This window comes from Carcharhinus amblyrhynchos, chromosome 15 (assembly GCF_965287045.1).
Source record: "Carcharhinus amblyrhynchos chromosome 15, sCarAmb.v2.hapA, whole genome shotgun sequence".
NCBI lineage: Eukaryota > Metazoa > Chordata > Chondrichthyes > Carcharhiniformes > Carcharhinidae > Carcharhinus > Carcharhinus amblyrhynchos.
This window is the reverse complement of record NC_137338.1, coordinates 63,055,013-63,081,131: the sequence shown is the minus strand read 5'-3', so window position 1 is coordinate 63,081,131 and position 26,119 is coordinate 63,055,013. Positions and strand designations below refer to the sequence as shown.

At 41.5% G+C, this 26,119-nt stretch overlaps 1 protein-coding gene across 2 annotated transcripts in view; it reads right to left on the bottom strand.

Annotated features, from left to right (window-relative positions):
- rai2 (retinoic acid induced 2) overlaps positions 1–25,196 on the bottom strand; it is a 67,573-nt gene extending 42,377 nt beyond the window's left edge. Inside the window, exon 1 of one of the 2 annotated variants that reach the window (XM_080204052.1) lies at positions 25,034–25,196. In XM_080204052.1, the coding sequence (XP_080060178.1) occupies positions 25,034–25,051 (18 nt within the window). In that variant the 5' untranslated portion in view covers positions 25,052–25,196. Of the gene's footprint in view, positions 1–23,959; positions 24,072–25,033 lie in introns of those variants that run through there. The other variant, XM_080204053.1, reaches the window with a different exon arrangement.
- Between the last annotated feature and the right edge of the window lie 923 nt (positions 25,197–26,119).

Below are 26,119 nucleotides of genomic sequence, written 5' to 3'. Positions count from 1 at the left end.
CTCATATTAACACTGCAATGAAGTTGCTGTGAAATCCTTTAGTCACCAACCTCCAGCACCTGTTCCGATACCCCACACTGTGCCACGTCATAGTAAATATACACACTGATGCTGACAACGCCTATGAGGTCACTCAACGTTTGGTGGCATTGCATTTTGGGATTGGATCCCTGGTACTGACCACTGAAGACTATCTGGTCACAGAATCGTTTGAGGATTTGTCTGGACAGCCTTCTGCCAGCGTTGTAAAATCTTTGAGCCCACGCTCTCATGTGTTCCACCATTACTGAGGGCTCCCCAGATCAGAGACAGTTGTAGGACGACTTCCAGCACTTCCCCTGAATGAACTTCAGGGGAAGTTCACTTCAGGCCCTTCAAAATTCACTTCAAAATGAACCTCCCCTTTTAGGGGCACAGGCTGCCTTTCAGTAGTGTAGGCTGGCTTTATCTATCACAATGTTGGGACCCTCAGCCACTCAGTTGCACATTTAGCGCTGGCTGAAGACTGTAATCATGTTAATTCACTGACAGCACAAACTCAGTTCCCACTGGCTAATGCCAATCCGATACCAATTTTTGGGGGTTATCAAAATTTGTCCCTATAGAATCATAAAATCACATAACACAGAAGGAAGACATTTAGCCTGCTGTGCATTGCTTACTATTTAAATAAGAATCTAACCCGTCCCAATTCCCTGCTCTTTCCCTGTAGGCCAATAATTTTTTCCCCCTTCAAGTATTTATCGATTTTTGAAACTCACCATTGAATTTGCTTCCACCACTCTTTTTGACACTACATTGCCGATCATTACACCTAACAACTAGGTAGCATGTTAAGAGAAAATTTCTGCAACTCGTAATTTATAGAACCTTTTATTTTAATTCTAAAAAGGAAACATTTATTCATATCCTTAAAAGGGCTGTGATGTTCACGCATCATATCCAAGTTCCACTGTCATCCTGTTGTTAGCTAGCACATAATTAGCTGAGCAGGGGCCATGAATTATGAAAAGAACAAAGCGTGTACACAGTTCTGTTGTGCGTACTAAACCCTTCAGAGACTACCAAGTAGGCCCATTTCCATCTCTGGAGTTGCAAAATGTATTTACTCTGGAGCCGCTTGAACAAATATCATTGTTCTAAGTTTGACCAGATTTTCATTACACCATAGGTGTCATCATGTGCAAATAATCAACAGTTTCCTGATAGCAAAACTTCCCATTTTCTCCTTTCTGCAATCCTTTTTAATTCAAGTTGAAACACCGCGGTTCACAAATGTATTCCTTTCAAATGTTTTCCACCTTCTCTCATTTCTTCCAGACTTTCCACTGAATGGACCAACCTTGCAGGTTAGCCTACACACCCAATTTGCTCTCTGTTCCAAAAGGAAAGCACATTTACCTTTCCTCAGTGGCATCTTCTAACAGCTGGTGAGGAAGCAGAAGCCTATTTTACATAGTATGCCTGTACACCACTTATACCACCTTGGCACAGCAGGAGCCACACCTTAAAATAGAGTTGCAATGAAATTCACAAAGAGTGCCTACTTAACATCATGGGATACAGGCGTCACTGGCTGGCCAGCTTTTATTGCCCCTAGTTACCTTGAGAAGGTGGTGGTAAGCTGTCTTCTTGCAATCCATATGCTGTGGGTTGACCCACAATGCTGTTGGGATTCAATTCTAGGATTTTGACCCAGTGATTGTGAAGGAAAGTCAATATATAAGGATGGTGAGTGGTCTGGAGGGGAACTTACAAGTGATGGTGTTCCCTTGTATCTGCTGCGATTGTCCTTTTAGATGGAAGGGTTTGGAAGGAGCTGGTACAGACAGACAGTCTATCTAAGGAATCTTGGTGAATTGCTGCAGTGCATCTTGTAGATAGTTCACACTGTTGCTACCCAGTGTTGGTGGTGGAGAGTAGATATTTGTAGCTATGATGCCAATCAAGCAGGCTACTTTGTACTGAATGGTGTCAGTATTTCAGAATAACATGCTGCATTTTTTTAACCGACCAATATCAGTGCCACAAATGTCAGTTGTGGAAAGGAACATGTTAGCGTTCCTGTTTTAGTATTGCACTAGCCACTGGTTCAGGTTGGGAGTGCAAAGTAAATCAGGGCACGTTGTGAAACTGAATTCAATACATCTGGTCGTTTGGCATCGGAAAACAATGACTATGAAAGCTTGCCAGACTGTTGTAAAAAGAAATCAACTGTTCGTTAATGTTTCTCAGGTGCACTCACTCTGGCCAGCATGTGAATCCAGTCCCACATGAGAGATTCTTAATTCCCTTGCAGGATGGATAATAAATGCTGCTTTACAGTCACGGCCCAAGTCCCAACAGCCCATCAACGCAATTGCTCTGAAACTGTGCAAGTACAGGCCCAGAAAGTTCTTTTCTTCCTGGCACATTACCCAAACATACTGCTGCACGTATTTTATACTGTGATAATTTTTTTTTATACCACGTTACTTTTTAAGTTGGTTACTGGAGCCATTAAACTTTTACAAGCACCATATGGAGCAGCACCATTTTATGTACTGCATTAGGCATCTGTAAAGAATGTAATGATCAGTGAGTACATCATTTCATATGTTGCAAACTTTCACATCTTCGTGTTTCCTATATTCACAAAAGCACAGTCAAATCATGTTCTGTGCAACGGGACATAAACATTATTTATAATTAACACTTCAATTTAATAGACTGCAAGTGGAATATATTAGAATGAGCAGTGAAACCAGTAATAAATAGTGTCGATAACAGGAATTTATTTTGGTCAGATTGGCATAAACAGATTTGACTGCATTTGCCAAAGTTTTAAATGCCTGGGTTCCATCAGCATTGATGGTATGCTTCCAGTGCTTCAGAGGTGCCTCTTGGATGTTGTCCATGTTTCAGCCCTGAACAGTAAGATAGGGGTCATAACTGCACGGTAAACCATGAGCTTGGTTTCTGTTTTGATGCTGTGATCTTCCTCAGATGGCCAAAGTACAGACTGGCAGATTTCAAGTGATGCGGGATTTCTTTGTCAATGTCAGCCTTCTGTGAAAGATAACTTCCAAGACAGTGGAAATGTTCCACAGTTTCCAGGCACTCATCAAGAATCTGAGGCGGCACAGTGGCACGGGGTGGAACAGTGGTTAGCACTGCTGCTGTACAGCGTCAAGGATCTGAGTTCGATTCCTGGCTTGGGTCACCGTCTGTGTGGAGTTTGCACATTCTCCCCGTGTCGGCATACGTTTCCTCTGGGTGCTTTGGTTTCCTCCCACAGTCCAAGGATGTGTGGATTAGCCATGTTAAATTGCCCCTTAGTGTCAGGAGGACTATCTAGGATAAATGCATGGTGCTATGGAGATAGTTCTGGGTGGGATTGGGGTCGGTGCAGAGCTGCTGGGCCAAGTGGCCTCCTTCTACACTGTAGGATTGTTTGATTCTATGAATTAATCAATGGAGCTGCGGCGTGTGCATTTGGGGCTTGCCGATTGAAGACTTTGGTCTTCTGAATGTTGAGTATATGTCCCATCTTCTCATAAGCCTCAGTAAATACAGCGACAATTCTCTGGAGATCCATTTCCAACACAGCACTTAGTGCAGCATCATCAGCATATTGAAGCACAATGATTAAGGTTGGGATGGTCTTGGTCTTTGATTGGAGTTGTCTGAGATTAAATAGTTAGTACAGCAAGAAGTCTGACAACACCAGGTTTAAGTCCAACCGATTTATTTGATAGTAAACTCACTAGCTTTCAGAAAAGTTGGTGAGTTTACTATCAAATAAATCGGTTGGACTTAAACCTGGTGTCGTCAGGCTTCTTACTGTGTTTACCCCAGTCCAACACCGGCATCTCCACATCATTAAATAGTTAACCATTCATTCGATAAGGAAGCTGCAAACCAGCAGGGAGCTTGTCTCTAATCAAATGTAGTATGGAAGCAAAGAAGATCGAAAAGAGAGTTAGAGCGATGACATAACCGTGTCAGGCTCCTGACTCAACTTCAGAAGGGTCTGTAATGGATCCGTTGTTAAGGATCACCACTCACATATCACCATGAAGCAGGGGAAGGATGGGAATGGATTTTGGAGGACCTATACTTCAGTAGGACCTTCCAGAATGCCTCACATTTTACAGCATCATTGGGCTTTGTGAAGGCCTTTGTAGGGAGACTGGTGTTGTTTGTAATGTTTGGGTCACCAATTGCTGGTCGCAAGAGGGTTTGGGAGATGTGCTGAGAAAGAAAGACACCAGTCCATGACATCTTTTAGCGTGGGGACACCATTGCATACCAATGTCCGCACGTGTTTTGACAGAGTAAAACCTTGATCCAATGGCAAGGAAAGCAAGGCAATTGGAGATTTTGTTCTGCTGCAGCCTTCAACCGCCAGAGCAGCCATTGAGATATTCCAGATAGTGAATCTTCCTCTGCCGGTTCTGTTGTTGAGAACCTATTTGCCAGATCCCCATCTGCTGAATATTTTTCGGGTTCCTGCGGTTCCATTGCTGGATGGATTTTTTTAGATGTAAAATCTGTGCTTCATAATGTTTGAAATAATTCAACAAATTACTGTAAATTGTTTAAAATTGGGCATCTCCATTTTACTATAGATGCCTACATTAAAGTCAGGTTTGTTCCTGATTTAATTTTTTTCAAGAAGAAATTAGATGTAGCTCTTGAGGCTAAAATGATCAAAGGATGTGGGGAGAAGGAGGGAATTAGAATATTGATTTTGATGATGAACCATGATTATAATAAATGGCGGAGCAGGCTTGAAGAGCCGAACGACCTACTCCTACTTCTGGTTTCTACGTTTCTAATATCCAAAATGTACTTCTATGAAAAATGACGATTTTCTACTTAAATAAATTAATCTGATGACATGATTTGAGTCAGGATTAAATTCTAACTGGTTTCTGGAATTATTTTTGTTTCTTAAGCCACAAACAGGCTAAATAGCTTTCAGGATCTTCCCAAACTGTCCAATTATTAAGTAAAAGTAAAATTTATTTATTCGTCACCAGTAAGGGTTACATTAACACTGCAATGAAGTTACTGAGAAATTCCCCTTGCCGCCACACTCCCGCACCTGTTCTGGTCAATGCACCAAACCAGCACATTTTTCAAATTGTGGAAGGAAACTGGAGCACCCGGAGGAAACCCACACAGATACAGGGAGAACATGCACATAGACAGTCACCCAAGCTTGGAATTGAACCCAGGTCCCTGGTGCTGTGAGGTAGATGTGCTAACCACTGTGCCACTGTAATAACCTGACGCAAAATAAACCTGACCACCTTCTTTCCTTTTGTGAAACCGTTGTCTGAACAGCTGTCATCAAATCTCAATACATTATAATTTATGTACACTCTGGGTGCACACTATAGAAACGATATTAATAATCTGGATACTCCATTATAAAAACGATGTTAAAGACACCGAAAGGAGGCAAAGATTTATGAGAGCGAGACCAAGAGTGAGAAATTACAAGTTCGCCATTGAGGCAGATGCTGCAACATCCTTTAGAAGGGTGAATACTTGAGAAGAAAAAGTGTCAAGAGACACAGGGATGAGCAGAGAAATGGGATTGACATAAATGAAGAGTACAACTAGCTCCAAGATTTCTATGATTAAATGTTCACACAATGATTAGGGTAATATGTTTAATCATCATAGAAATCCCCATGGCCGCATGAATTTGCTTCAGTTTCCTTCCACAGTCTGAAAGATGTGCTGGTTAGGTGCACGGACCATGCTAAATTCCCCCCCAGTGCGCCCAAACAGGCGACAGAGTGTGGTGATTAGGGGACTTTCACAGCAACTTTGTTGCACTGTGAGCCTACTTGTAAACTAATAAATAAATAGATATTGTGCACTCCACAACTAATCTACCGAACTTTATCAGTTATATTTATTAAGTAGCTATTAAAAGCTTCATGAAGTTAATAACCCACTTCATAACAGAGAGGAAAATGTCTTTTAGTCATTTCTTGTTTTTAATCAATTTAATAAGCCTTACCTTCCCATATTTGGACGAGTAAATAGAATTGAAAAATGGCGAAAAGTTCTGCGTTTTATTGAAAACAGGGAGTGAGAAAAAATAGACCCTGATAAAGCAAGCATGCGACCTCACTCACATCACAAATCATCCTGATAAAGCAAGCATGCGACCTCACTCACATCACAAATCATCATTCTGATAGCAGCGGAAACAGGCCAAATACAAAACTCGCAACACTGACAGTTCAATTTCCTAATGTAAAGTAAGAGTATAGAAGACATTTAAAGAACGATTTGCTCTTGCTTACATTGTGTGTTATGTTTAATTGTCCAGTGCTTCATTGTGTATGTGTGTGTGTGTGCACGCGCGTGTATTGGCTGCTGACTGTGCTGTGTGCTGTCAATACATTTAGATAGAGACGAGAACAAGCAGACAATTTAAAAGCTATTTAATCTCCTGTTCACATATAGAACCTGGTGTGTCATCTCTGCATATCTCTTGAAGCATAATACTGCTTCTGTTGTTAAATTCTAGCCTATCAATAAGGTATCTCAGACCGAGAGCCTTTAAAATGTAGATGCGGAATGAACTATCCACTGAACAAAAAGCTGCCATCTATTTCGTCCAATGCACATAATTTCTAAAGAAAATATTCAGGTTCTGGAAGTTTAGTGAAAATTTATAACAAACTAATTCTAAATAAAACAAAGAACAAAGAACAAAAACAGCCTGGGAAACAGGCCCTTCGGCCCAACGAGCCCGCGCCGCCATCTCAACACCACCAGTCCCCCTCTCCACCCATGACCCTTGTCTAATGTTTTACGGCCATCCAGATTGAGGGAAACTAATTTAGGGACAATTTGTTACTGCCAATCAGCCTAACAGCGCATCTTTGGGGTGTGGGAGGAAACTGGAGCACCTGGAGAAAACCCACGCAAGCACGGGGAGAATGCGCAAACTCCCACAGACACTGGCCCAAATCCATGTGTCTGCACAGCAAATAGTGATAGTCACTGAGCTGTCGTCTTGCCCAGTATCTGGTCCAGTTTAGGCACACACTAATATTGTCCAGGTGTTGCTGCAATTGGACATGGACCAGCTGAGATATGTAAACTGCAGGCCCATTTTGGGAGAGACACATGTACAAAAAGCAGAATCACAGAAGGGTTGCTGTCGGCCTTTTTACTATTGCTGAATTACTGACAAACCATAAAATATTCTACCTCTGGTCCTGTAAATATCTGTTTAATCTGAAGCTGGACATGGTTTACCCATTTACAGTTGATCTCACTGAAGCCCTTGATGCCAGTTGGGTTGTTAACCCTCAACTGTCACAGAAGTAGCTTTCTTGTATTTAATTATTCATTAGGTGTTAAGTTTGTATATAATGTAATATTTCCCTCTGCAGTTTACATATCTCAGCTGGTCCATGTCCAAATGCAGCAACACCTGCACAATATCCAGGCTTGGACTGACAAGGAGCAAGTTATCTTCGTGCTACACAAGTGTCAGGCAATGACCATCTCCATCAAGACAGAATCGAACCATCATTATTAAACTAGAAAGAGTGCAGAAAATATTTACAAGGATGCTACTGGAACTTAATGGATTGAGTTATAAGGAGAGGCTGGATGGAGACTTTTTTCTCTGGAGCATAGGGGGCTGAGGGGTGATCTAATAGAGGTCTATAAAATAATGAGGGGCACAGATCAGCTAGATAGTCAATATCTTTTCCCAAAGGTAGGAGAGTCTAAGACTAGAGGGCATAGGTTTAAGGAGAGAGGGGAGAGATACAAAGGAGTCCAGAGGACCAATTGTTTCACACAGAGGGTGGTGAGTGTCTGGAACAAGCTGCCAGAAGTAGTAGTAGAGGCGGGTACAATTTTGTCTTTTAAAAAGCATTTAGATAGTTACATGGGTACAATGGATATAGAGGCTTATGAGCCAAATGCGGGCGATTGGATTAGCTTAGATGTTTTTAAAAAAAGGACGGCATGGACAAATTGGGCCGAAGAGCCTGTTTCAATGCTGTAAACCTCTATGAGCACCCCTGGACACTCAATGGCATTACCATCACTGAATCCCCCACTCTCAACATCCTGGGGGTTACCATTGACCAGAAATTGAACTGGACTCAACATGTAAGTACTGTGGTTCACCTCCTGACTCCCAAAGCTTGCCCACTATCAATATACAAGTCAGGAGTGTAATGGAATAGTCTCCACTTGCCAGGATGACGGCAGCTCCCAAGCACTCAAGAAGCTTGACACCATCCAGGAAAGCAACTCACTTGATTGGCACTCCACCCACAAACCCTTAATCTCTACCAACACACAGTGGCAGCAATGCGCACTATCTACAAGACGTACTGCATGAACTCACCAAAGCTCCTTACACAGCACTTTCCAAACCCACAACTGCTACCATCTAGAATGACAAAGGCACTAGATACATGGGAACACCACCACCTGGAAGCTCCCCTCCAAATCACTAACCATCCTGACTTGGAAATATATCGCCATTCCTTCAATGTCACTGGGTCAAAATACTGGAACTCTCCCAAGCAGAATTGTAGCTGCACTCCCACCACATGGACTGCAGCAGTTCAAGAAGGCAGCTCAGCACCTCATCCTGAGACCAATTAGGGATGGGCAATAAAAATGCGAAGAATCTTGACATCACCTTTCTTAAGAGTTTGACTTAAGATTGCTATTTTTTATATTTTACCTATATATTTTTAATTGACCACTGTTCATAGATAGTAACCTTTATGAAGTTATAATCATGATGTGGAGATGCCAGCGTTGGACTGGAGTAAACACAGTAAGAAGTCTCACAACACCTGGTTTATTTGGTAGCAAAAGCCATTAGCTTTTGGAGCGCTGTGCCTTTGTCAGGTAAGTGGGAGTTCTGTTCACAAACCGAGTATTTAAAGACACAAATTTAATTTGCAAGATAATGGTTGGAATGCGAGTCTTTACAGGTAATCAAGTCTTAAAGGTGCAGACAATGTGGGTGGAGAGAGCTTTAAGCAAAGGTTAAAAAGATGTGTATTGTCTCCAGACAGGACAGTTAGTGAGATTTTGTAAGCCCAGGCAAGTCGTGGGGGTTACAGATAGTGTGACATGAACCGAAGATCCCAGTTGAGGCCGTCCTCATGTTTGTGGAACTTGGCTATCTGCTCAGCGACTCTGCGTTGAATGTCATGAAGGCCACCTTGGAGAACGCTTACCCAAAGATCAGAGGCCGAATGCCCATGACTGCTGAAGTGTTCCCCAACAGGAAGAAAACGCTCTTGCCTGGTGATTGTCGAGCAGTGTTCATTCATCTATTGTCGTAGTGTCTGTATGATCTCCGCAATGTAATGTACAATGCCTAGAGACATCCTTTCCTGCAGCGTATCAGATAGACAACATTGGCTGAGTGGCAAGAGTATGTACCGTGTACCTGGTGGATGGTATTCTCATGTGAGATAATGGCATTCATGTCGATGATCCAGCATGTCTTGCAGAGGTTGCTGTGGCAGGGTTGTGTGGTGTCTCCTGAAGGCTGGACAGTTTGCTACGGGCAATGGCCTGTTTGAGGTTGTGCAGTTGTTTGAAGGCAAGAAGTTGGGGTGTGGGGATGGCCTTGGCGAGATGTTCGTCTTTAGATCTTTGGGTAAGCATTCTCCAAAGCAGCCTTCACGACACACGACAACGCAGAGTTGCTGAGCAAAGACTGATAGCCAAGTTCCGCACATATGAGGACGGCCTCAACCGGAATCTTGGGTTCATGTCACACTATCTGTAACCCCTACGGCTTGCCTGGGCTTACAAAATCTCACTAACTCTCCTGCCTGGAGATAATGCACATCTCTTTAACGCTTAACACTTAATGCTCTCTCCACTCACATTGGCTGTACCTTTAAGACTTGATTACCTGCAAAGACTTGCATTCCAACCATTATTGTGTAAACTGAGTTTGTGCCTTTATATGCCCTGTTTGTGAACAGAACTCCCACTCCCCTGACAAAGGGACAGTGTTCCGAAAGTTAGTGGTTTTTGCTACCAAATAAACGTGTTGGACTTTAACTTGGTGTTGTGAGACTTCTTACTGTGAAATTATAATCAGACAGTTTTGGCATGAAGACCAATATGTTCTAATTACCTATCAGAAATGAACAATCGGATGAATACAAGCTGTAAACAAACTCGAGATTGAAAAACATAGTTGTTCCCAACTAGCTGAAACCCACAACAAATGCTCATCTGAGCTCTGTGTGGCGCTTTTGAAAATGAGAGAATGTTCATTCCTGAGAAAGCAAAAAGACAACCATTTCAGCCTGATAAACATCAAAATCATTTTTATATCAAGCAGATACTGTGGAACCCACTAAACAGAGCTGGTCATCTTGTTACTGGTTTTCAAAAGGAATGACTTGGAGTTGCTAACATTATGGGGAACTGGTGGGGAGGAGAATTTGAAGCCAGAGAGAGATTAACCATGATCTGATTGAATGGCAGAGCAGGTTCAAAGAGCTGAATTGTCTACTCCTGCTCGTAATTCCTATGCTTTTGTATCGCAAGATTACCAGAAATTTAATGAGGTAAGTATATATTTCTCTGCAGATTTAAATGATTCGTATAAGCATAACATGGCACTGATCCTGTACAGAAACACAATGTATTTATAATGAGTTCAGCACTTTGGCCCAACCAACCGACAGAAATTCAATGGGCTCTTTTTTTTTAAAAATGTAATAAACCAAAACATTTCATTTTGTAGGTACCCAAGCTTTATTTTTGTTGTTACAATGGGACTCATGCCAAATTGCAATTGAACTCATTACAAATACATTGTGTTCCTGTACAGGATCAGGATCACATTATACTTCTGGCAAAAGAAAAGACAAATGGCGGGCAAACATTTTATTACTTTAATCAATATCTCAGTTTTATATCATTTCCATCTTTTCCATATAATGGTGTGGTGTGGTGGACATGATTGGGCGCCAAAATGAATTTTATTGTTTCCTTGTCACCATTGTTGGCAAGCTACAGTCATCCCTCAATTGTAGAAAATTATTGAATGAGTGCAATTAATATACTCATTTGTCCTTCACATCACCTTTTCTGCCTTACACTAGAAATCAAGTGCCAAGTTCCACGCCAATAAAACATTAGTACAAAACACTGAAAGTACTAATATCAGAAATCCATGGGAAGGCAGGATTTATGTGCATGGTACACCAAACTGTGTGGCCAGAATGCCAACCATCAAATATCATAACCAAAGTGCCAAGGCAGTGGCAGTCAATACAATAAAGCATGGATGGGTGTAGGTTAACCTGTGGAAAATTCACATGGTTACCCTTCTTAACTGAAATATGTGAAAGCAGAAAATGGTGTAAATACTGAACTAGTCAGGTACCATCTGTGGTGAAGGAAACAGGTCATGATGTAAAGTTATTGAACTAAAATGTTAATTCTGCTTCTTGCTCCACTGACATGTTGAATATTTCCAAATTTCCTGTTTCCATTTCAGATTTTCAGCTAGTGTAGTGTGAGTTTATCGGTGTGTGATTCCAAAAAGTCACAACCTCATATTTTATTTCCCTGTATGTTTCAGTGTGAGTTATGTTCTTCTAATTTTGCATCTCTCATGTTGGATGTCCATTCATATATTACATAACATAATCATTATTTGTCACTGCCAATGACTCTATTTATGCAGTCAGCTTACTCTTCCTGAAACCAGACATTTTCCAACAACAAATTAATAAATCAAAAGGCATAAAGTAAATGAATAATACAAGGATAAAATACAACTTCTCTACAATGCAGCAGATAGATGGTTGAAGGATCAGTGAGATTTGGAACAATTGAACACATGAGATTAGGATAAATGCTCACACGGGGGTTACTTATTGTTATTAGCTGGGGCAGAGAATATAAGAGCAGGAGGTTATGATGGAGCTGTATAAAAGACTTGTTAGGCCACATCTAGAGTATTGTGTACAGCTCTGGTTGCCACACTACAGGAAGGACATGATTACACCAGAAAGAGTGCAGAGGAGATTCACCAGCATGTTGCCTGGGCTGGAGCGTTTCAGCTATGAAGAGGGGCTGGTTAGCCTGGGTTTGTCTTCCTTACAGCCGAGAAGACTGAGGAGACCTGATTGAGGTGTACAACATTATGAGGGATATTGATAGAGTAAAAAGAAAGGAGCTTTTCCCAAGTAGAAGGGTCAATAACCAGGGGGTATAGATTTAAGGTGGGGAGCAGGAGACTTAAAGGGGTTTTGTACATAAGCTTTTTCACACAGAGGGTGATGGGAATCTGGAACTCACTGCCTGAAAGGGTGGTAGAGATGGGAACCCTCACAACATTTAAGAGGCATATAGATTAGCACTTGAGATACCATAGCATACAAGGCAACAGACCAAGCACTGGCAAACGGGATTTGAATAGGTAGGTAGTTGAGGGCTGGCACAGACATCACGGGGACTCTTTCTGTACTGCAAAACTCTATGATTCTATAAATACCAACACAGAGTGGTTGGGCCGAATGACCTATTACCATGTAGTTATTTCTAGATAATTCCATGTGTATGGAGTTTCTCTTTGATTTGTTTGTGCATGAATGTCACATGAATGAATGTTAATCACCAGTGATCATCTTTAATTCCATATATAATTGCTGTTTTCAGTTTGAAATAGTAAGCAGCAAAGACACTTTTCTAACATAATCGGTTCATTGGCCAGTCATGTGACAACAATAAAAGAACATTCACTAATTCAGATCATGCTTTATGAAAGAGTGTAATTGCAATAACAAAAAATACTGAAATGTATTTTGTTGCCAAAGTACATTAAAGCACATTCTTTGGATCTATGTGCACTGTAAGGAAATGTGTGCTAAACTGAGTCAGTCTGTGGCATCTTTATTCCTAACAGTAAATTAGAATAGAATCTATAGAATCCCTGCAGAGTAGCAGGAGGCCATTTGGCCCATTGAGCCTGCACTGACAACAATCCCATCCAGACCCTATCCCCACAATCCCACGTATTTACCCTGATATTCACAACTTAGTATGACCAATTGACCTAACTCCCCGAGAATGTTGAAGGAAACTGGAGCACCAGGAGGAAACCCCTGCAGACATATGGAGAATGTGCAAACTCCACACAGACATTCACCCAGGACTGGAATTGAACTCAAATCCTTGGCACTGTGAGGCAGCAGTGCTAACCACTGTGCCCCCAGGGTTTGTATAATTAAACTGGTTTTGTATAATTAAACATATTGTTTAATTAAACATATTGTTTAATTATTACCACAGGTGCAGATTTTTTTTACATGCATATTAAGGTACACAGAGTTGGGGGTAAAGTGTTAGCGTGGATTGAGGGTTGGATATCTAACAGGAAGCAGAGAGTTGGAATAAATGGGTGCTTTTCCAGTTGGCAGTTGGCGACTAATGGCGTGCCGCAGGGATCGGTGCTGGGGCCTCAACTGTTTACCATATACATAAACAATCTGGGGGAGTGGACTGAGTGTAGGGTAACAAAGTTTGCGGATGACACGAAGATGAGTGGGAAAGTTAATTGTGTGGAGGCATGGAAAGTCTGCAGAAAGACTTGGATAGGCTAAGTGAGTGGGCGAGGATCTGGCAGATGGAGTATAATGTTGGCAAGTGTAAGGTTATCCACATTGGAAGGTATAATAGTAAAATAGACTATTATTTAAATGGTGAAAAATTACAACATGCTACTGTGCAGAAGGACCTGGGGGTCCTTGTGCATGAATCGCAAAAACTCTGTCTGCAGGTGCAGCAGGTGATCAAGAAGGCAAATGGAATGTTGGCCTTTATAGCGAGGGGGATAGAATATAAAAGCAGGGAGGTCTTGCTGCAACTGTACAAGGTACTGGTGAGGCTGCAACTAGAGTACTGTGTGCAACTTTGGTCCCCTTATTTGCAAAAGGATATATTGGCCTTGGAGGGAGTACAGAGAAGGTTCACCAGGTTGATTCCGGAGATGAGCGGGTTAGCTTATGAGGAGAGATTGAGTAGATTGGGCCTGTACTCATTGGAGTTCAGAAGGCTGAGGGGAGATCTTATAGAGACATACAAGATAATGAAGGGGCTAGACAGGGTAAAAGCAAACAGACTATTTCCACTTGGAAAGGAAAAAAGAACTAGAGGGCACAGCCTCAAAATAAGGGGGAGTCAATTTAGAACAGAGTTGAGGAGGAACTTCTTCTCCCAGAGGGTAGTGAATCTTTGGAATTCTCTGCCCATTGAAGCAGTGGAGGCTGCCTCATTAAATGTGTTTAAATCACAGGTAGATAGATTTCTGATCAATAAGGAAATTAAGGGTTATGGGGAGCAGGCGGGTAAGTGGAACTGAACCACTATCCGATCAGCCATGATCTTATTGAATGGCGGGGCAGGCTTGAGGGGCTAGATGGCCTACTCCTATTCTTTATGTTCTTATATTCTTGCAGCTTAGCTGAGTGTCCTGCCAGCCTTCAATAATCAGCCACTAACTCCTGTATAAAGAGATGCAAGTGTCTCCCCCCCCACCGCCAATATCTGGTACCAATAGACAGTTCAAACCAACGTATGGATGATTGGGACTGGCGGAGAAGCATAAGTGTCACTATCACGTTTTGGATGTTAAAAAAAATTGAATAGAATGATTTAAGTAATAATTTTGTATATTGAATATTTCAGTAAGTGAAAAAATAGCAGTCCTACTAACATTCAGATAACAACATGTGCCCTTATAGCTGATAAAATAGTATTTAGCAAAACATGGCAAACTCCGAAAGGAGCAACTGAACAATCATAGACAATGAAGAGAAATGTCTGACTTGGGGTGGGGGTAATCACTTATTCACAACACTTATGCTTCAACACTGGTTAGTACTTTTATTAAAATGCAGGTATTCCACTTTCCTGAAGCTACAAATGCCAACTCCACAGTACTCAGTTAATCTTGATAATAAAAATACTAAATTACACTAATGTTCATTAGTCACAGAATTGTTAAAAAACAATCAAAAGATAAGAATGTAATCTGTGTCAAACAGTACATTATGAAGTAACTAAGCCAATTCACATCAGATTAGATTCAAACAATTATCATAAAATTGCTAATCTATGCCGCTGACGTTTCACCGTGGAATTTATTCAAATACAATACTAATGTGAATCCATTTCATTAGAAAATAACTGCAAGGCAGTAAATTACAGAACAAAGTCACAAGGTCATTTCTAATCATCACGTATTTAGGCATTAGCTTCCTACCATTTGATAGAACAGTGGAAATCAAGGGCTTGATTGGTTGATTAATATCAGGAAAGTGAGGTGCGTTTGGAGACAAATCTGTCTCAATCTTTCACAAAAATGCAAATCTGGCACAAGCTTGCAATATTGTTTGACTTTCAAACAGGTACCTCACCAGTGTTGTAACAGAAATGCAATCTATTCTATATGCAGTTTCTCTGTCATAATAATCCCTGCAGATTAATAACAGGACTTCAAAGTTTAGAATCCTGCACTGGTGATAGTTACAACTTTTTTAAATACTTGCTTACATAAAGTTCTGCATCAGAAGTACCAATGGTTGAAGCAAACCAGTTGATTTAAGTTCAACTATTGGTCCAAGGAATTATTCCCCACGTAGAAACAGTTTATTGACTTATGCAATTGGAGGCCTTTGGCATTTATCATTTAAGCAGCTGGAAAGTTCCATAGTGGTCTGCATTGAAATCCCTGCTTTTCCCGATGACCTCGATCTTTGTGTATTGAGCACAATTTCAAATTTTGTGGAGGATATGCAACTTGGAAGCATGGTGAATTGTGAGGAGGACAGTGCAGAATCTCAAAAGGACACAGAAAGGTTGATGGAGTGGGCATACTTGTGGCAAATGAAATTCAATGCAGAGGGTGTGAAGTGATTCATTTTAGTAGGAAGAACTTGGATATGAGATAAAATAAAGGGCATAATTCTAAAGAGAATGCAGGAGCAGAGAGTCCAGGGCACATAAGTCTTTGAAGGTGGCATGACAGGTTGAGAGAGCAGTTAAGAATGCATACAGTATCCTAAGCTTTATTAATAGGAGCAGAGAACACAAGGTAATGTTAAACTTGTATAAAACACCGGTTCTTCTACAACTGGAATACTCTGACTGGTTCAGAGTGTCACACTTTGGGAAAGATGCATTAAAGTGCAAAAAAGTTTCATGAGAACACTTCCAGGGAAGAAGAACTTAAAGTTTATTTATTAGTCACAAGTAGCCGTACATTAACGCTGCAATGAAGTTACTGTAAAATTCCCCCAGTTGCCATAGTCTGAGCCTGTTTGGATCAATGCACCTAACCAGGCAGTCTTTCAGAATGTGGGAGGAAACCAGAGTACCCAGAGGGAACTCAAGCAGACACAGGGAAAACATACAAACTCCACACAGACCCAAACTGGAAATTGAACACATGTCCCTGGTGCTGTGAAGCAGCAGTGCTAACCACTGTGCCAGCCTTCAGTTACATAGGTTGATTGGAAATGTTTTCCTTGGAGAAGAAAAGGCTAAGAGACATTTGATGGAGTTATTCAAAATCATGAGAGGTCTGGACAGGGTAGATGGAAAAACTGTTCCCACTGATAATGGAAGGTCGAGAATGAGGCGGCAGATTTGAGGTAATTGGCAAAAGAAGCAATAGAGACATGAGGAGAAATGTTTTCATGCAGCAAGTGGTTAAGATCTGGAATGCGCTGCCTGAGAATGTGGTGGATGCAGGTTCAATTGAGACATTGAAGAAGGAATTGGATTCATATCTGAAAAGGGAGAATGTGCAGGCCTCTGGGGAAAAGACAGGGGAATGACCCAAGGTGCTTTTTGGAGAGATGGCACAGACATGACATGTCAAATGGTGTCTTCGCGCTGTAACCATTCTGCAATTCTGTTCCAAGCTAACCCAAGCACTTCAATGAAAATCATATTTAGGATACCACAGGTTACAAATTGGTTGCTTTGTGAAGCTCTGTGCTCAGCCAGCTGGATTTTAGACTAAAACTGTGAGGTTCATTGCCTGTTCGATCTGAACGTCATGGTTGGGATTATAGCTTTGATAAAAAAATAGATACAGAACTATCTAAATAAACTAGTCCTACAAAACTGGCTACTTAAATGGTATCTAACGCTTTTCAGCATTGGTAAGAACCTTTAGATTTTATGGCTCATAATACTTTTTTGTCATTGGTGCGTTATGTTTTGCTGCTCTTTAGGTGTTAATTATTTTTGCACACCAAGACTTCATTTATAACTCCTTTTCTGATTCTGCTAACCAATGGTCAGAATGGAAAACTAGTTTCAATCATTTTGCTAGATTTAGGTAAGAAAGCAATGTTTGAGTGAACAAAGGAGGCAGAGTAACTGTACACAGATGCAAGTTAATTATGTCAAACACAGCGCCTTGGGCAGTTACCTGTGCTTCACAAAACAGGCTTAACATAGCTAGACCAATTCTCTCGAGACTGATCTGCAGACACCTTGCAGGGCTGGAGCTGTTCTTCCTGTGAGGATAAGGGCTGCTACTGCTTTAAACTTCTGCAGCATTGGATTTGCTCCTCTTCATCGCTATCTGCTTCCCCCCTCACTCATTGCGCTCTGCCCCAGTTAACACTGCTTCTCAAGCTCATCAAGTGTATCCTCCAGGATGTAAATAGCTTTATGTTGATTGCTTCTTAAATGAGACGGACACAGGATGCTATGTGGCGCTATCTTGCGCTGTCTGCTCCACCAGCTTACAATGACCAAAAATAGGCAAATATTAGAATGCAGACTCCCTGGCACACCATCAGGCAGATTTTGCATTGACATACTTGTGTCTTTGAATATGTATATGAATGTCTAAGAAAGAGAACAAGAAGCCAGAGGATGATCACAGGTCTGACTATGATACATCACTATTCCCTGTTCCCTCCAGGTTCAAAGATACCAGAGTGGCCTTCTCCATCCAGCGAAGGACCCTTGAATTTGTTCTATTTTGCCTCGCAAGTCAAAAGTTAGTTCTGAGATAAAGCTGAAGGTGCATCCATCTGCATAATGGCAGCTATGTTGCACTTTGCAAGTCAGTATGTGACCACGCGTTATGCAGCTGTGTCGTTTAACAGTTGTTTTTCTACAAAGCTGGTGGAAGATGAAAGTGCAGCAAGGTTTTCAATTGTATTTTGTATTTTAACTGTGCCTTGTGGAAAACTTGATATGCATGGAACGCAGTAACAGATTTGGCACATGTTACTGTTGTGCCTTGGATGGATTCATAAAATACAATGAAAGATCTCTGATGTTAGCTTTATATGGGATCTAAATGCAGAATATGCTATAGTGGTGCCTTGGAATGATATGAGTACAAGATAAAATGTAAGAGCTGCATGGCTAGCCATGTGTAAGCAGTAAATATGGAACAAGCTGACAAGCAACACTTTGTACTTTGGAACTATGTCCTTGACATAATAAAATGTTCTGTTTAGTAGCCTTAGCATGCCACATTCCTTTGACTGTGCGGTGTTCTGTCACTTCTGTTCCTAGATCCGAAAGCTACTATATAAACCATTAAGCCTAGCTGCCACTCTCCATTAGACAGGGTGCATTATTGTCCTAGTGATATGAAATGCTGAACAAGGGCAATCGTTCTCACACTCACCTCATGCAATAGCATATTCATTTTGCCAGTTATTCAACTTTAGATGGGGGGGGTAAAGACTACCTACCACCGCTTACGCGTGGATTCTCTTGTACGTTTCAGGCTCAGGTTCGGCTATGGCTGTAGGTAAAGGGGAGTTGGGGAGGGGGTGCAGGATCGAAGGGGCTGAGCAAAGGCACATTGAAGAATTTCTCTTCAATCTGCTTTTACTCAGCCTCTTCAATCTTGCACACCTCTCCCCAACCCCCTTCACCTACAGCCATAGCCGAACCTGAGCTGGACCTGACAAATATTTCAATTTCGGTGTAAGCTTCGGCAAAAATATATGCCTTATACACAGCCTTTAAATAACCAGAGCTCTTTTAAGTTTGAGCTATTTGTGAGACCCTTCATAGTCAAACCCCTCCCACCCAGCACCACCAATCCTGCCTCCTTCATAAAAGGCTGCTTCTCACCACAAGTCCAAGGCTATACCAGGAGCTCATGTCAATTATTCAAATAAGCACTTAGTACACTAGCAAGAAAATCATGGCTAAAGGCCAGCCTTCAGTGGATAAACCCACATCTGAGCAAAGAATGGCATGCTAAGGCTACTAAACAGAACATTTTACTATGTCAAGGACATAGTTCCAAAGACAGTCTGCTATGATTTATAGGTTTTGTTACACTCATTATATCTGACAAGCCTTCAGTTTACACTCTGGAACAATGATCTTTTTTTTCCAACTGATGTTATGTCTCAATTTATTTACAGGAGAGAAAACAAGTTGGTGAGAGATGTTCTAATTACACAGTTTCTGATTTTTGCTTATACTATAATCCAGAGATCCTATCCATCAAAATTGATCAGAACCAAAAATAAGACACTGGAAAATATGACATTTAATAATCTATAAGCTTTTATTCAGTGTTGCCAATCTTCTCTATGTAAATTGAATCATTGCTGCACCTTGCAAAATATGGCTGGAATCTCGTGTCTTTCAATGTCCTTTTTGTTTATTATCAAGTATTTTTTCTGTGGTCATCTGGTGATATTTAAGATGCATACTTTACAGTTCAAAAGATGCATGCTCAGGTCCTAATACTGCCAACTGGCTGAATGCAGCAACCTCAACAATGACAGACTTTATCGTCCTTGCTGATCTTGCAAGGCAAGGAACTTAACAGGAGTAGGTTACTGCATTTTCTAAGAAGGGAAGCCTGATAGGTGTTCCTCACTCTGCTGTATGGATGGCATAGTGGCCAGCACTGCTGCTTCACAGTGCCAGGGACCCGTGTTCAATACTGGCCTTGAGTCACTGTCTGTGTGGAGTTTGCATGCTCTCCCCGTGTCTGCGTGGGTTTCCTCCGGGTGCTCCAGTTTCCTCCCACGCTCCAAAAATGTGCGGGTTAGGTTGATTGGCCATGCTAAATTACCCCTTAGTATCAGGGAGATTAGCAGGGTAAATATGTGGAGTTACGGGGATAGGCCTGGGTGGGATTGTTGTCAGTGCATGTTTGACGGGCTGAATGGCCTCTTTCTGCAGTTTTGGGATTCTATGACTTACAGGTTTATACTGAAGTTACATTACAGCTGCCATGAAGAAGGCTGCAGCATGGATTAACCAGGTTACCGGACTAAATTGGCAAGTGTGGGAGTAAAAAACAAGAGAGGAGGAAAGTGATGCAAATAAATACCAAACACAGCTTATTCCCAATGTAGCTTTAAATATTCTCAAAATATTTGAAAAATGCCATCCATTAAATTTTGCATCTTTGTAAGGAACTATTACATACAATTTGCATAGATTAGAATTTATCAATAGATAAATAGATATGCTTAAGTGATGGTAAGGAAGTGATCAACACAAGAATCAGCAGCACAGTAGGCCATTCAGCCCCACAAACCTACTCGATCATTCAGTAAGATCACGGCTGATTGTGGCCTCTGCTCCACATTCTTGCACCCCTCCAAATAACCCTTACCTCTCTCGTTTATCACAATGTTATTGAACCCAGCTTTGAAAATAATCACTGATCTCCGCAGAAGAGAATTCCACAGAACACTGACCTTCTGGGAGAAAACAAATTCTTCTCATCTCAGCCTTAAATGGGAGACTCCTAATTTTTAAATAGTGTTTCCTTGTTCTAGATTCCCACACAAGGTAAAACATCATTTCAGCAAGTCCTCTTGTCAAATTCCCTCAGGATCTTATGGATGGAATTTTACAGCTTCACTCATCTCAAACCCATAAGATTCTGCCTGAAGTCAACGGACCTTTCCATGGTCCACCTCTGCCCACTCTGATTCCAATGGTGGACAGGACAGTAAAATTCCAGCCTGTGTGTTTCAATAAAACCACCTCTTCTAAACCCCAATGAGTTTGGGCCCAACCTGCTCAAGCTTTCCTCTTAAGACAACCCGTTCTTCTCAGGAATGAGTTGAATGAACCTTCTCTGAACTGTTTCTAATGCAATTATATCTTTCTTAAGTAAGCAGACTAAAACTGTACACTGTACTCCAGTTGCAGTCTCACTAAGGTCCTGTGCAGGTGTAGAACGATTCGCTGATTTTACACTAGATTTGCCTTCCTTATCCTTGCCTTGCTGTACCTGCACACTCACTTATTGTGGTTCTGATATCTGGTACTCACTGGACCATGGGATTCTGCAGTCTCTCTTTCTATTCTTCTTGCCAAAATATGACATGTTCACATTTTCCAACATTATGTACCACCTGCAATTTTTTTCTCATTTACTTAATCCCTTTGGAGACTTTTTATGTCTTCTTCACAACTTAACTCTCCTTCCTATCTTTGCATACTACTGGTTGTGTATATACATGTATATGGTTGTGATCACAGTAGGAACAAGTTTGCAATGCAACCTGTTAAGTATTGATATAGTGTTGGCACTGGTTTAGTCATATTGTCTTCTGTAGAATGATGTACACATATCCAATTATTTTTTAATGACTAAGTTATTCATTTTAAATGGAGAGTGAGTGTAATATATTTGGAATAATCAAGCATTTTGTTACCCTGTCTTCTCTACTGTTGGGGAGATATAAATAAAGTTGTTCAGTAATGGTTCAGTGCAAAACACTGGGTTTGTACACGCTGGAGTACAGGAGAATGAGGAGGTAATTTGACTGAGGTATTGATTAACGGGATTTATCAACAGGATTGATAAAGTAAATGTTACCCAAATGTTTCCCCTTCTAGAACAATCTAGGATAAGAGATAGAGTAAGAGGGGAGAAGTTCAAAATAGAAATAAGGGGAAGCTACTTCTCACAGAAGGTTGTGAATCTACTGAACTGCCCCAAAGTGTAGTGGGTGCAGAATCAATCAATGAATTCAAGAAAGAGATAGATAAATATTTGACCAAAAGCAGGATAAAGGGCTGTAAGGAAAAGGCAGGGAAATTAGGATGAGATGGAGATCAGCCATGATCATGTGAAATGATGGAGCAGGCTCAAAGGACTGAATTGCCTACTCTTGCTCCTAATTCCTATGTTCCTAAAACACAACAGTATGGTAGGTATGACTCCTTTCACCTGGTTTTGACTGATGACCCAAGTGGGCCATCACCAGAACACCCAAACACTGGTTACCTTCTTCCTGACATCTAGTCTCCATGTCAGAACACGAACTCTTCATTCCAGCCAAATGACTCAGAAATCTTGTTGCGACAGACAGAAGCCAATGGGAAGTGTTTAGAGAAAGTAATTGTGGCCTGTCTGAGCCAATGATCTCACTGCACAGTGACTTAACTTGCTATGACTAAGCCTCTGGCTTTGCTGATCTCATTATCAAACTTGGAGTTAGAAACATAGAAAATAGGGATAGGTCATTTAGCCCATTGAGCCTGCTCCAACATAATCATGGCTGATTCTTTACCTTTGCTTGGCACGGAGGATATTAGCTATGAGGACAGATTGAATAAACTGGGATTGTTCCCCATGGAAAGATAGAAGCTGAGGGGTGATCGAATAGAAGTGTATAAAATTATTAGAGGCATAGATAAGGTAAACAGTTGGAAGCTTTTTCCCCAGGGCAGAAATGACAATCGCAAGGGTGCACAAGTTCAAGGTAAGGAGGGAAAGCTTCAGTAGAGATGTGTGGGGGAAGTTTTTTTTACACAAAGGGGGCCTGGAATGCACTACCCAGTGAGGTGATTGAGACACATATGTTAGCGACATTTAAGACTTATCTGGATAGGCACATGAACAGGCAGGGTATGGAGAGATACCAGTGGTTGACGTAGGTAGGACAGCATGATCAGTGCAGGCTTGGTGAGCCAAAGGGCCTGTTCCTGTCTTGTACTCTATTCTCAATGACATTTTCTCTTGCTCTCCCCCATACCCCTAGAATCTAGGATTGGGAGCCTCTGATCTGGCCTGTGGCTGCCCTACTGCAAGTGAGGCTGGAGAATTTGGCGTTCCAGTTGAAACTCTATTCATTCTCAGCGGCCCTGGAGAATCCCAGCCACGGATGGCACCTGAGGGTTTTGGTGTCGAAATCTATCTATTTCCTTCTTTAATATATTGTCACCATTGATTCATGAGGTGTGTAGAAAAAGAGCAGTTCCTGTCACTAACTGGTCATCCAGCTAACATCATTCACTTCAACTTGTAAACTATTGCTAAAATGACAAAATGCCTTAAGTCTAATATTAATATTTGACCTAGTACTCTGCTGAGACAGAAGGCTTGCACTAGTTACTAATAGAAGAAACAATACACAGGAAATTAAACGCAGTCCACTCCCAGCAGGCTCTTTCAAAGTGAGCCATTCGGCCTCCGGATTCGTTCTAGCCCTATAGTACAAAAGGTTCAGTTCTTCATTCATAGACTGAGGGCAGTTTTGTTTTGTGGTGTATTCTGGTCACCGCTGACTGTTCAAAGGGTTAACCTGCATTGCACAAACCTCCCAGTAACCACACGACTGTACCCTTAACACCAAACTAGGGTTTCCTCACGACCCTCAGTGTCCCCTCCCCACAGTGCAAAAAAGGGTCAGTAAATTTTGTGTACAACCCATTAAAAATAAAAACACAGCAAAAGGAATTAAATCCCGTGGGATATTTTCAAAGCGCCACCATTATATAACCAGACCTTTTGTTTACAAGCAACATTCTCGGAATTAATACATTAAAAAGGAACTCGCTGAGGTTTTATTTTTAAACAAGCTGCCCGTGATCAAATTGAATAAATGCATTATAATGTTGCTCCCAGGGAATAGGAAGGAGGGTCTGTCGCTGCAGCTAATACCGCACTCACCTGGAAATGTGTAATGTCAGTGGAAGAGTGTTCAATCCAAACAAACTGGACATGACCAATGAAGAATAAATATTTTAAAAATCCTGCCGCAGATCGCCAGTGTTTCCGGCGCTGCTTTGAGGATCGATAATAAATGTAGGTTTGTGAAACAGGTTGGGGTGTTGCTGTTAATAATGAAGGGAAGGTGTTTTTTTTCTGTCGGTGTTTTGAAGGGCTGTTGTGTAAACTCTTGGCTGTATCTCCGATTCGCCCACTCCACAGAGAGAGAGAGAGATTCAGTTACACTGAAGACAAATGTCGCTTCTTGTTTGTCAACACAGTTCCCAAAGCAGCAATAGCCATTCAGTGACAGGACCCTCTCAGCCTCCAACATGAACAGCTCATACTGCTCTGGTGTCTGTGGGCGATTTCCAATCTGTAATCGTCTTGTTTTACGTAAAGCGATGGGAGCTTTCGATACATTCCCTTTATTGTTTCACTCAATTTTTTTTTTAAACAAATGATTCCTCCCTCCCGATGGATAATTAAACAGACGCACTTTCCCCCCAAAACATCTGCCAGAGTTTAAAATCGGGAGCAAGGTGGATGGGGTTGGTGAGTCAGATTTTTTTTTTAAAAAAAATGCATTTTCAGTATCAGATCCAGGCCCAGTGAGTGGGATTGCATGGCGTTATCAGGAGCCTGGGAACATGAACACGTCGCTTCACGCAAAAGGGAAGAGCTGGATTTCCACAAGACTGCGACTCTCCATTTACCTAAACCCCCGTGTAATTCCTTCAACAAAAGGCGGAATGGGCTTGACATTTTAATAAGAGCGGCAGGGAAATAGACTGATCCTTCGGGAGGAGGAGGCAGAGACAGAATCGCCAGCAATAATACCTAATAATGTAAGATAGGAATTTAAATAAATAAATAACATCCTCCCACAAACAGGGGTGAAGAGCCCCTTTGCTACCTCTAATTCCTAATGCAGTCTGGTAACAATGTATCAGACGGCTTGCTGGATATTTGGTGACATTAACTCCTTTTTGTTTAAATGAAGGATTCCCGTCCATGTTTTGTTTTGACACTTACCTTCCTCTCTTCATTCATTCCCGATTTTTCAAGCGGCAGGGGATATTTACGCAGCAGCAGCAGCAGTATGAGCAGCCTCGCCTTGCACTGTGTGTGCAGCAGTTTCCTCTGGTTTCATCTCCTTCCCCAGCCTGGCTTGTTAATGGGTTGGGGTGCGGACCGGAGGAGGAGTGGGGGGGGGGGGGGCGTGGGGGTGATGTTGTTGGATGCTGCGTGTTGTTGGATGTCGCTGTGTCTGGATTGGGATCCCGGTGGCTCCTTTACCGAGGGCAGGAGAGGTGACAGTCTGCGCACGCAGCGCCCCACCACAATCACATCAACATCCCTCCCTTAGGGAATCAATCTCTCCATCTCTGGCCAAACCCTCAGCCCCCTCCCTCCCTCCAGCAGCCCTCATTCTCATTTCACATTGCAATGTTTTACTGCAAACACAGCAGCCCATCCTTGTGTGCTGAGAAAGGGGTCAAAATTGATTTCCCATCTATTCCCTACTTTTTAAATCGACTTGCGGTAATGACAATGTTTTATTCTTCAAACGTCATTAATCATACCTTCCTCTCTCTCCCACTTCCACGCCCTTTGTTAATAATCCACTCATTCCAACAGCAGAGGGGTAATGAGTCAGAACAAATTTTAGGGGCTCGTCATGATAATCCGGGAAAATAAAGACCTGAATCACTAGAAGTAAAGACAAGCCTACTTGAAACTTCCAACAATTGCAGTTTCAGAAGTGTTCATCCCCAATTTTCTAAATTCAGGAATGATTTCCAATCCGCTAACTATCTTAGGTATTGCTATCTCCTCTTTTTAAAGGTAATAATTATATAGTATATAATTTATATTTACACAAGCATCCTTGTAGTGATAATGCTGTTTTCCCAATTTCTGTTTTTTATGATAAAACAATTGGTCAACCATAATTCTAGTAATGGAAATACCTTTTCTCCTAATACTAATTAACCTATTGTCTATTTCCAGAATTTGTCCTTAACTCTGTTTCTCTTCTTATTCACCCCATCATATGATTCAACTTTAGATTACATGGACCTGGGTCAGATCTCTGACTTGGGTCAGTGTCTGTGGGAG